We start from the raw sequence: 12,210 nt of genomic DNA, 5'->3' as shown, positions 1-12,210 counted from the left end.
TGCACCAAATTGTTTCCCCGTGCTGGTGACGTGTGGCACTGCCCATCCCAGTGTGCACCGGTGCCTTTGCGCAGCACGGAAGAGAACAGCATGCTGGGAGCCGTAGTCTGGCCCTCACCTCCGGCTGGCTGCTGCAAAGCCGGCTGCCCGCAGCCTTGGGCTGCCCACTGCTTCACTCCTTGGGTAATTGTACCCGCAGAGCCCCATCCTGCTGGGCACGGCACCTGGGCCCCTGCCTGGTGGGCAAAGGGGCTGCGCTGAGCCGGGCTGGGATCTGCCCCGTGCTGGTCCCAGCAGAGCTGTGTGCCCATGCAGGGGTGCGTGGAGCTGCCTGAGCAGCCTCACCCTGGGCAGCACAGAGGGGCTGCGGGGGACCAAGGGTCTCTGTGAGGTTGTCCCACAGAGCCTTGCTGGGCTGGGGATGAGGCAGAGACCTGTTTGCTCTCTTGCAGATGGAGTGCTCCGAGGAGCTGGAGAGCAGGCTCCTGACCCAGCCTTGGGCTTCTGTTTGCTTTGACAAGTCCACTTTTATTGCCAAAGCTTGCTTTGGGGATACAAGCTACATGCTGCTGATCTCCGACCTCAGCAGTGTCTGGTGCGAGAGTGCCGACGCGGAGGCTGTGGGGCAAAGGTCCAAGGTGAGTGTCTGGAGAGTCCAGGGATGTCTGATCCTCTTCGTGCCAGCTGATGTCCCAGCACAAACTACTGGGTGACACAACAGCTGATGGGGTACAACAGCAAGGCTGGGGTACAAACTCCCACCTAAGCAGTCCTGCTGCTGCTGTGCCCCCCGCTTCCTGGGTAGGTTGGGTGGGGGGGGTGAGGGGGAACGTCGTGGGGCTGGGATTCACAGCCTAAGGGTGGCTTTTCCCAGCACCGGGATGCACAGCAGCGATCTGTCTGATCTGTCTCACTGCATGCTGGGGTTCCCGCTAGTTTTGCTCCCAGAAACACCGCCTGAGGTGGAAGAGACCTCTGGAAGCCCACAGCCCCAACCTCAGGGCTGAGCAGAGCTAGCTAGAGCCGACCCCTGACGGCCCTCCCTTGCTTTTCCCCAGGAGCTGAACAAGCGGCTGACGGCCCACGTCTCCTCGGTCTTGCAGCGCCTGCACGGCCTCCTGAGCCCCGTGCTGGCAGGGCAGCCGCACGCCGCCACCTCCTTCTCCTGCCAGCGCCCGGCCGGAGGGCTCAGCCTGCGCGTGAGGAGCGAGCTCTCGGGGCTGCCCTTCTACTGGGACTTCCGCTGCCGCCCCGCTCCCGTGGCGACGGTGAGGCGGACCCCGTCGGGGCGGTGCGGGGCTGCGGGTGCGGGCGGGCTGTAAGGCACCAGAGGGCGCCCTGCGCTCGCTCTAAGGCTCGTGGTGCCGGCCCCGCTGACAGCTCCGAGTCCGCGCGGAGGAGGTGCGGAGCGTTTTCTCTGCGCTCGGCGGAGTGGCCGGGCTGAGGATTTGCGTGCCCAGGACTCTGCCGTGGGGAGCTGCAGCCTGCTTCTGCTCTCCTTTTCCTCCAGCTGTGTTTGGACGCCTGAGATCCTTCTGATTTTTCACCTAGTGTAGCCGTTTTCCTGTATAGCAGTGCACAGATCCGCGGGGAGGGTCTGGGTGGGCCCACTGAGGTCTGGGGGCACATAGTTGGCTCTTCGCCTCCTGCTGGACTCCAGGTGGCACAGGCAGCACGGCCGCCGTACCCTGTCCCCACTGGGCTCCCACTCGTGCTGCAGTCCCCAGCTGTGAAGTGGCAGGGATAGGGTGGAGGGATGTGTCCTGCAGCATTCTTGCTCCCTTTTCCTTGCTCACATCTTAGGTGTGCCGTCACCTGGTGCGCCCCCTGATAGGGATGAGCCTGGCTTTGCAGCACCAGGTGCAAGAGCTGACCTCCCTGCTGCTCCGAAAGGATGCTGAGATTGAAGACTACAGGGAGAGCGGGGCCACTCTGAGCAGAGGTGAGGAGGCTCAAGCAGCGAGCTGGCATGCTCTGTTCCCCCTGGCTATCACCCAGCCAGGCTTGCGTTTCATGTTCAGCCGCTCCAGCGGCAAGACGGTAGTCGGGAGGCTGGGGAGCAGCCCCTTGGGGACAGTGAGGGGAGGAACAGCCCTTGGCTGGTAGCTGGAAGACTTGGGGAATCGCCAAGGGGCTCTCCGCTTTGCTGAGAGCACCTGGCTGCTCCCCAGGAGTCCGTGCTGATGCCAGCAGGGGCTGGTCCTGGAGCCGAGTCTGGTTCCTTCCTGCAGAGCTCTTGGAGGGCAACCAGTAGCTCCTGGCTTGACTTTGGTGGAAGTGCAGCTGTGTGCATCGGCCCCTGTCCAGCATGCAGCCTGGTGTGGAAGATAGGAAGGTGGAAGCCCCCTGGAGAGGACAAGGGTTAGGTCCTGCTGAGGGGACTCTTGAAGTGTGCTCCCTGTCCCTGAGAGTGGCTGAATGCACCCAATCTGCCCAGCCAGCTGTGCTCACCTGCCCTGTTCTACAGAGCTTGGAGCAGCTGGAAAACCTGTCTGGGGTCCAGGGAGTGATACTGGTGGGTTTCCCTTGCATTGCTCAGTATACCTGAGCAAAGCTGGCCAAGTACTTCTTCAGGCAACACCTTTGCAATGATGAGAGAAACTTAGTGCAGAATGAGGTATAATGGGGGTTTGTCCCTATCCTGCAACACGAGGACGCAGTCAGGTTCACCCCAGAAAGGCAGCTGGAGATGAGCAGCTCCGGATCCCTTGGGCGCATGGCTGAGCAATGTGCAGACTGGGGCAGTGCTTCCAAGATTCTTCACATGTGGACAAGTCATGGCATCTCCACAGACCCCAATCTGGGCTCTTCTTGAAGCTGGGGTAAGGCATCAAAATATAATGGACACCTCTTGCTAGGGGAGAAACCAGCCCATGGGCTGCTGCAGAGGAGCACTTGCACCTTCGGGTAGCTGAAAGATGTGTCCCCAGAGCAAGGACCTGCTAGGTGGTGTGGCTGGCTCAGGGGATGAGTGCTGTTCCCCTGGAAGCTGCAGTCCCAACAGGCAGGAGAATGTGAAACTGGGCTGGGAGGTCTGTCTGTCCCTCTCAGACTGATTCCTGCTCCCCCTTGCAGATCGCCTGCGAACAGAGCCCTTCCGCGAGGAGACATTTCTGCAGAACTTCATGGCTGAGGTAAGGAGTGGTGCCAGTCCTTCTCCTTCCTCCAACCGAGGTGTTGTGAGGAGTGAAAACTAGAGGCCCCAGTTTGTGGTCTGCTGGGCTGGATGGGGAGCTCTGGTAGGGATGGCTGGACCTGGCTAGAGAGGGGTAATGCTCATTGTGCTCTCATGTGTCCCTCCTTGAGCCCTTTTGTCTGGTCTGAAGGACAAGCTGGGCTGGGGACGTGTCTTCCATTGGGGATATGGCACTGAGTTTTGTTATCCTCTCACCGCTGCCTAGCTGCTGGAATTGCCAGGGCTGTGAGCCGAGCTGGCTGCTCTGAGGGCACCTTCCTGTGGACCCAAAAGCTTGATGTTGACAGCAGGCAGAAAGCAGATGAATGAGGAGATGCCATCTGCTCTGGTTCATCTTTGGCTTTTAGGAGCGGCTTTGCAGTGGCTGATTGTGCAGCCTGTTCTTGGTGTCACGCTCACCCCTCACCCCATGGCACGCTTGGCTCTGAAATCAGATATGTGTTTTGGAGAAAGTGAGGTTGGAAGCAGAAGCTTTCCTCTGCTCCCTTTTTATCACAGAACCACTAAAATGGTTCAAAGCAATGTGGAAATGTCAGAAATTATTTGATACCAATGAGCGCAAAAAGACTCCGGAGCTTCTGCTTGCCAGCTGTGCAGGAGTGGGGAGCAGTAGCAGTAGCAGGGGACCCTGGTATCAGCTGGGAACACAGAGTGTGGTGTCACACATGCTGCATAGAGAGCACATTGCTCTGTGGGACACATGCTGATGTTCTTGTACAGCTGGCTATAAACCATCTGCAGAGCTTCTAAAAATTAGAGGCGATCCTCCTTTACATAGGAGGCATTGCATCCAGCACAGGCAGCTTTCGTTTCCCCCTGGTTATGATGGATAGAGATGAATTCATTGCTGGACTGAAACTTAGAGGTTGCCTAGGGACCGATGATCACGACCAGATTACATTCACCCTGGGCAAAGAAAGGACATTCCTAAACAGTAATTTATATCCTTCATGCTCTGAAAGGGCTAATTTCCCAAAGCAGGGGGAAATTATGAGTGAAATCAGCTAGGAGGAAACATTTAGATAGAAAAATGTGAATGAAAATTGTGAGCTCTTTCAGAAGAGTCTCAGAAGCCACAAAAAGCCACAATTCCACAATCAAGAAAGAGGGCAGTGCTGGCCGAAAGCCCGTTCTGGTTCAGCAGCAAAGTGAAGGCAGCAATTAGAAATAAAAGAGCAGTTTATAACAAATGGGAGAGCAGGAGTAGATAGCAATCCATATAAATTAGAAATTATGAAGTGTAGAAAATGGGTAACAGAAGCTAAAGACATCAGAGAAAAAATCATGGCGAAGGACAGAAGGAAAAGGTTTTATTTAGTGTGTTAGGAGAAAACCCCAAAGTCCCAGCGACGGGCTAAGCCTGTTAGTAGGTGGAGGTGGTAAGATGATTGATAGTGAAGCAGACATGGCAGAAGTGCTGGGCAAATGTTTCTGTGCTGCTGCTGGAAGGATGCAGGTGGACGTGCCGGTACTAGGAGATGATGAAGTATGTCTGTGTCCAAGGCATGGATGCACAACATCTGCTAAAGATGAATGTGGGGTGGAAGCTTGGGGTCTATGGCGTAGGGCATGGGAGAAGCTGCTCGGTGGTGCTGGGAGGCTGCTTGTGCTGGAGGGAGGAGGGAGCTGCTCAGTTTCTCTGTACAATTCCATGGAGAACTCCCACTGTGAATTTTATAGAATCTCTATCAGGATTTCTGAGCTGCCCTTTTCTGAGGCTGAGCATTCTTTGGGTTTTTAGCCTTCTGCTGCAGAGAAGCTGTTAAAGACTTCTGCATACCTCTGTGTCTTTTCATTTCTACTACATCCTTTTGGAGAGGTGGCACCAGGTCTGCATGTGCCTGGGATGGATTCACCCCAAGGAGCACCATGATATTTGCTGCTGTCTTTTCTCTTGTTCCCTCATCACTCCTGATTTCCTTCTGCCCTTCTGGCTGTGAAGCTGGGGTTTCCAGACACCTCATGGCATCAGCAGGGCATCTCCATCCTTGGCAGGAGCTGCTGCAGTGCTCTGCTCTGGGAATGTGAGGCTAATTGGAGTAGTTTAGACAATCTAGTTATCTCTGCAAAATGGGCAGGTATTTCAGCACTGTGTAGCATTATAATAGGAGCAGCAAGAGGTGCAGGAGGGGCAGAGGGTCCCTCTGGGCACACTGCAGGATGCTGGGAATGCTGCCACCAGCTCCCATGCCTGGGTTGTAAAAAAGATACTGGGCAATCAATGCGGAGTCACAGGAATTCATTGAGGGCTAGAGAGAGCCCGGCATTGAGTGACTTGGAAGGCAAGAGCTCTGTCTAGCTTATCAGAAAGAAAATTGAGAGGTGCCTTGATTGCAGCGCATGAGGGTCTTTACAAGGAGAAGATGCTGGTTAGCAAAGGGCTCCCTTTAATCTAGCAAAGAGCAGCAGGATGTGAGCCAGGCACAGGGAGTCAGAGCCAGGCGATTCCCAGCTAGGACAAAGGCACATGGTTTTGTTCCTGAGGGTGATTAGCAACTGGGATATGTTCCCAAGGGCAGTGGTTGAGTCTCCATCTCTTGATGTCTCCAAAAGCGGGCTGGGAGCCTGCTGGGAAGCAAACCAAGATGCTGGGCTCAGTATCGGGCTGTGCGTGGTTAAACATCAGTGGCTGAGAGGTCAGATGGAGAGCTCTGATGGTCCCATGTGCAATGAGACTGTAGATTGCAGATGTTTAATGATGAGGGCAACGTGATGGGGTGCGGGGCCGCAGGATGCAGGAATGCACTCCATAGCTTTGCCTGTGGCAGCTTTGAAGCCTCAACTTCCCAAACTGATGGTACATGCCCCATGGAGAGGAAAGGACCTGCCAGCCCCAAAGGCAGAGCTGCACGGGAGCACACTGCTAAGCATGCCCTTTCACAAGGATCTGCTGGCCAGGGTGTTGTAACTAATCGTGGGGAGTTTTCCAGCAAAGCCCTGGGAATATTTATACGTTTAGGAAACGACGCTTTCACACACGCAGTTTTTGGCAAGTGTTCACTGCTTAGCAGCTGCCTGCACTCAGGCAGAACTAAGGGAGAGCAGCAGCCACGCGTATGGCAAGGTGAAGGCGGCAGCTTTTATTGGCAAGCCCAGGGGCTCACATGGGGAGGGGGAAAGCGGTCAGCTGCAGGGCTGAGCACCTTGGGGCTGTAGGTCCAGGGACACATCTACAGCAGGCACTGCTGGAGAGCCCCGTGGTGATGAGGGTCATTTCTCCTGCACTGGCCCAGCCACAGAGCAGTCAAAACCACTGGGATAAACTCACAGATATGATCAGTTCAAATATAGCCCCTGTGCCCCAGGATGCTTCACCCTGCATATTTTTATCTCCTGTGGCCGGTGCACGCTGGGGTGGATGCTCCGCACCTCCGGCCGCCCTGTGCACTTGGCTTGTGGTGCAGGGCCCCGGCAAACAGGACGTGGAGGGTTCACGGGTTGACCTGGCCCAGCGAGGAGGAGGATGTGCCATCAAAACAAGCAATGCTGGAGAGGAAGATAAACAAACACCAGCTTCCAGCGTGGCCCCAGCTGAGGGCAAGTGGGAACTCTGGGCTGGGGCTGGTGGGGCTGCAGGACTGACGTCAGGGAGTGCGGGGGTCAGAGCCCCATCCCATTGTTCTGCAGCAGGGCTGGGACAGGGCCAGGCGTCCGTCCCCATCCCACAGGGCACAGGGGCATGCGGGCAGGTGGAGGGCTCTCACTGGTACTGCTGGCTTTCACCTGCCCAGTGCCAGCACGTGCAGCCAGCCACCTGCTCAGGCTCTGCTTGCCCGCACCATTCTGCCTCTCCTTTTTAATAGGTGCTAAAAATAAGCCTGGGGACTGGAGCTGCTGCTGGCTGCCCATGGGTGACTCTGGCAATGTGTTGGGCAGGGCAGGGACCATGTCCATCCTGCAAACCCAGCCCGCTGTGGCAGGGTGGCAGAGGAGGAAACAGCCTTTTGGCTCCTTCTGATGACAAATGGTTTTAATTAGTGCAAGGTAGCTGTGGCTTTGCAGCTGCCTCTGGGCCAGTGGCACAGGCGTGATGTGGGACACACATGGTCTGTGGCACAGGGTGAAGCTGCGGGTGCTCATCTGCACTGAGCTCCATATGCATGGCACTGGGAAGGGCCACAGCTCTGCGCTAGCAGGGACAAGCCACAAGTCCTCAAGGCTGACTGGGGGTCAGGGCAGATGAGGAACATGGGGCTGACTCTTGGGGATGCTTGGCTGAGAGGAGCAAGCCCACGTATGCATCCAGGCCTCAGTGCTGTACTCATCATTGAGCAAAAGCACACGTGTGCGTCCCAGCACTGACGTGTGCATTGGGCAGAACGCAGCATCCCATTTCTGTACACTACACTCATTTCTGTGCACCCGTCTGCAGGTTGTGGGGAGAGGGGCAGTTTGGGGTGAGTGTGGGTACCCACTGCTGCATGGGGGCTGACCGCTGCGTGGGCGCCGGGCCCGCCCTGTGTGTTTGCCACTGAGGCGCGTGGTGGGTGCAGTGTGGCTTTATTTATTTATTTGCTCAGGCACCATCAGGTGAGGGGGGCCCCGACTGGGCCGCACTTTCTGGGCCACCGCCGGCGACCACAGGCCGCTTATACAAGCGGTGAGTCAGTGGAGCTGCACACTGCTAAAACCAGACTTGGCATGGGCACTGCGGGGCAGTGGGCTGCCCAAAATAGCGCCCAGACCGTGGGCAAGGAACAAACCCCCTCTGGCACAGCTGGGGCCGTGCTGGCTGCCTGCCTGCTGACTGTGATTGCTCCATCACAGCTGCCCGTCCTGCCCTGTTAGGGCTAAGGATGCACACCGTAGGGTGCCTGCTGCAGTGTGGGGCTTGTAGCCTGACCCCAGTGGCTGTGTCTGCACTCAGCCACAGTCCTTGCACTGCATGACCTGGAGAGCATGTAACACAAGCTGGACACAGGCAGCCTGTTCCACCTGGAGGCTTTTTTGGGGGTGGAGAGGTGGAGTTGGTCATTGTGGTGATTCTCCCTGGATTATGGCATAACCCATGGAGATGCACCAGTGTGCATGTACAGGGATGTACAGGCACAAACAGGGAGCCCTTCTTTGCATTTGAGGGCTTTCTCATCCACTCTGTGCCATGCCGTGCTATGCTGTGCTTTGCCATACAATGTGCCATGCCATGCTGTACCATCATGGTGTGCCATGTCATGCCATACTATGCTATGAGGTGCCATGTGATGCTATGCTATGCCATGCTATGCTATGACACACTGTGCTGTACTCTGCCATGCTGTGTCATGCAATTCTGTATCATGCAGTGCCACATAATGCTATGCTGTGCCAGGATACTGTGCCATGTTTTGGTTGTTACTGCACTCAAGCAAAGGGGTGTCATAGGCATTCTGGCAGCAGGGCCTAGAGCCCCTCTGATGCAGCAGTGGCCCCAGCCCATGCATGGGCACCGACCACGCAGGGGATGATTGATCTTGCGTCAGTAAGCAGTGGTTTGAGCCAGTGCCAGGCCTCAGCTCAAATGGCGGCATTGAAGGGGGAGAGCCCCTTCCCCCTCCGGAAAGCAGAGCAACTGCAGGGCCTTGTGAGGGACAATCTTGCTGCCCCGACAGCCCGCTCCCTTGGGCTGGGGCTCTCAGCCCCATGGTTTACAGGCTTCTCCCAGCCCTGCAACCCAGCCTGGCCTGAACTGTACTGAGGACAGAGGAGGGAAAAGAGTGGGTGAGAGGACAGTGCATTGGTGTCATCTGCCCCTCTCCTCTGTGCAGGGCAGTGGCTGTCCCAGCCCTGCATCTTGGGATGTGGCAGCAGCTACTGTGAGCAAAGAGGGATCTGGGGAAGAGAACAAGATGAACTGTGATGGGGCCCTTAGGAACTGCTCTGTGTCAGTATAGGATGGTGGCAGCTTCTCCATCCCCTGTGCTGGGGTCTGGATGAGAATATTACTTTCTTGTCATTTTGGGAGCCGCTCCCTGCCTGCCCAGTGCCCCTGTGCTCTGCTATGCAGAGGATAGGCTCCATCCAGCTGTGCACATCTGCGCTGGCTGCTGCGCACCCAGGGGCACATCCTGCCCTCCGGGCGCACGCCCTGGCAAAGCCATGGCATTCCTGAGGCCGCCTGCTCCCTCTCGGCTCGGACCTTTGTGTACTATTTATCTGTGTGAGGAAACAGAGCCATTCATGTATTTCTCTGCCTATTTATACCTCTCCCTTTCCGTATTTAGTGTGTGCGCAGGCAGAGGGGGCAGCGTGCGCCGGGGCGACTGATGTTCTTGGCTCCAGCGCTGGCTGGAATTTCGTCCTGGAATGTCTCCTGAACCGCTCTGAAAACACGAATAAATCTCTGTGTGTTGTGTGCATGTGTGTACACAAATATATAGACAACTTATAGACACCGAGCCCTATGGGGGCATTTGTGAGTTTTGCTATTTAAAGACACGAGTAGTTATAGGGCTCTCAGCGAGCCCAACACCTCTGTATCAAAGGGATGTGGGGCGTTTTGCTAGCGGCCTGGTGTTTGGGAGATATATGGCCCTTGCCCTGCCCTCCCTAGGGAACTGAAGCAGTGGCCAGCTCCAGTTCCCCTAGTGCAGGCTGTGGTGCCTTCAATGTGTTAGGGAAAGGGTTTGGGGGCACTTGGGTGTCTAGGGCTTTTGGAGGGCCAGGTGTTGTCTCCCCAACATGGTGCTCATGGCTGCCTAGGAAAGATGAGGATGTGCAAGGGGCAAAACAGGCATTGGGTACCAGGTCCTGATGGGTGCTTGTCTGGGCATCTTCTCAGGAAGCACTGGAGTAGCTGGTGCTCACAGCTGCCAAGAAAAGGCAATAAAAAGGAGAAAAAGGAGAAAATAGAAACTAGGTGCCAGAAATTGGGCACCATTCCCCAAGTAGGATGCTGAGGGCATCTCCTGGGGATGTACTGATGGCTGCCTTGTTGGGGATGCTGGGTGAAGCCCTGGCCAGGACCAGCAACTCGGAGGGCTTCCCACCCCCAGGGGTGACAATGGGAAGGATGCTGAGGCTGAGCTGGGCTGACTGGAGAAGATCAGACCCTGTGTGACACCCATGACACAGTGAGGGAAGGGGCATGGCAAAGCCTGGTGATGTGGGAGTGGGCACGTGTTTCAGCCCAGCTCAGGGCAGTGCCAGCTTTTTGTGACCCGGGTGCTGAAAAGCCTGATATTTCGGGCTCAAAATGCCCACATTTGGTCTCTGGCCAAAGAAGATGTGTTTGTGGGTGGGGGAAATGTGAGCAAATTCCTGCTGTGAGCGCAGCACGTGTGTGCGCGCGTGCGGGTGTGCGTAGAGGGGAAATACAGTTTTCCTTTTTAAAAAAGCACCACTTATTTTTATACAGAACTCCAGAAGGACTGAATGTGGAAACTTGGCCTGTCAGCAGCTGTCACAGGGGAGCGGGTCCCTGCCTGAGTTTGGGGGGAAACCACAGCTGGGTGTTAATGGGACTGTTAATGAATTAATGTTGGCTGCCGTGTGCAAGGGGGGAGCGCACAGCCCTTCCTGGTACACGTGCTGAAGTCTGGCTATGGCTCACGCATAGGATGGCTGCACTTTTCCAGAAAGCCCCAGCTCTGAAGCCGCTTGCTCGGCCAGGTGGGGCTCTCCTTGTGCACCTTAGCTCCTCCGGTGTTCTGGATTGTGGAACTGCCTGCAGCAGTGCTGCTTGTCTGCAGCCAGATGTGGGGTTAATTCTCTTACTGTCTCCCCCAAAGTGTGAAGGAGCGCTCACATAGATGTGGGAGCACAGCTTCAGCTGGACGCGGGCTCAGAGATGTTTGTAGCATGCACTCCCAGCTTGTTGGGGATGGCTCTCGAGGAGCCAGTATCAAAATGCAAGGGGTGCAATGGAGCTTAAGAGTAGCATCATAACCTGGTTAGACTAGAAATGGGGAACAAACAGACAGGACCTGGGAAAGAAAGAGCAAATTCTTCTCCATGGAAATCTTCACTCTTCTCCAAGGACGTCACCGCTCTTCGCTGTGGACATTTCCTTTCTTCTCCATGGATGTCTCCTGCTGCTTTTGACTTCAGGCTGTGTGGGTGACATCTCAGCCATGGAGAAGCCCATGGCATCTCCTGAGGATTCCACCTCTGGTACCAGTTGGCAATTGAGAGCATGAGTCAAGAGGAAGGGTAACCATGGCATGGGAGTAATTACGATATCAAGGAAGGGCTGGCCGTGGTGAGGAAGGAAAGACCACACCAAGGAAGATGGTCATGCTGAGGAAGTAATGACCATGCTATAGTAGGGTTGACCATGCCCAGTAAGGAACTTTAGAGTGGAAGGGACTGCCGACTGAGGATGCTGCTATGGATGGAGACACAGAGTGAGACTCAGTTAGTGGGTCTTGCTGGGAGAAGGCTGGAGTAGCCCATGCATGGATCTGGATGGGCTCTGCCTGCCCCGTGCTTGGCCCCAGAAGATCCCAAAGCCCAGTCTGGAGGGGCTCTGAGGCTCCTCTGTGTTTGGCCACAGGCTCCCAGGGCCCGGCCTGGCTTTTGTGGGGCTCAGAGCCCTTCCCAAACCCATCCCAGACAGACGGATATCCCAAAACCCACTGGCCACAGAGCCCATCCCAGGGGCCCCTGTTTTTGGTCCCTCTATGTGAATGGGGTGGTGTGCGTGTGCCCAGACTGTCTTCTTCTGTGACTGTACAGTACACACGGCTAAATATACGTCTGTGCAGATACAGGAACTCAGAGGGACCGAGTGATGCTCCCTTTCTATACCTCTTTTCATGGGAGAGCTAATGAGATTCATGTCATTAAAGGGCTGATGTTTTGTGGGATGGGAGCCTTTTAAACGGGATGTGTCCTGGCTTAGTCATGGCAAATATTTACCAAAAAAAAAAAAAAAAAAAGAGGAAAGAAAAAAAAAAAAAGGGACATACCATATAAAATTAGAGTTCTGAAAATAGTATTTAGAGCAAGTGAGAGAGAGGAACCTAAACCAGAAAATACAGCCCAGTCTGTTCAGGAGTCAGGGGAAAAAGAGAGAGAAGAAAAAAAAAAAAGCCAGA

General features: G+C 55.5%; 1 protein-coding gene across 3 annotated transcripts in view; it reads left to right on the top strand.

Annotated features, from left to right (window-relative positions):
- The first annotated feature begins 63 nt into the window (after window positions 1–63).
- NHEJ1 (non-homologous end joining factor 1) overlaps window positions 64–12,210 on the top strand; it is a 31,234-nt gene continuing 19,087 nt past the window's right edge. Inside the window, exons 1-5 of one of the 3 annotated variants that reach the window (XM_031590498.2) lie at window positions 64–183; window positions 453–638; window positions 1,059–1,268; window positions 1,804–1,942; window positions 3,076–3,134. In XM_031590498.2, the coding sequence (XP_031446358.2) occupies window positions 91–183; window positions 453–638; window positions 1,059–1,268; window positions 1,804–1,942; window positions 3,076–3,134 (687 nt within the window). In that variant the 5' untranslated portion in view covers window positions 64–90. The other 2 variants (XM_090143809.1, XM_090143810.1) reach the window with 2 other exon arrangements.

This window comes from Phasianus colchicus, chromosome 7 (assembly GCF_987193195.1).
Source record: "Phasianus colchicus chromosome 7, bPhaCol1.hap1.1, whole genome shotgun sequence".
Taxonomy (NCBI): Eukaryota; Metazoa; Chordata; class Aves; order Galliformes; family Phasianidae; genus Phasianus; species Phasianus colchicus.
The sequence above is the reverse complement of the archived record's forward strand: the minus strand, read 5'-3'. Positions and strand labels throughout refer to the sequence as shown.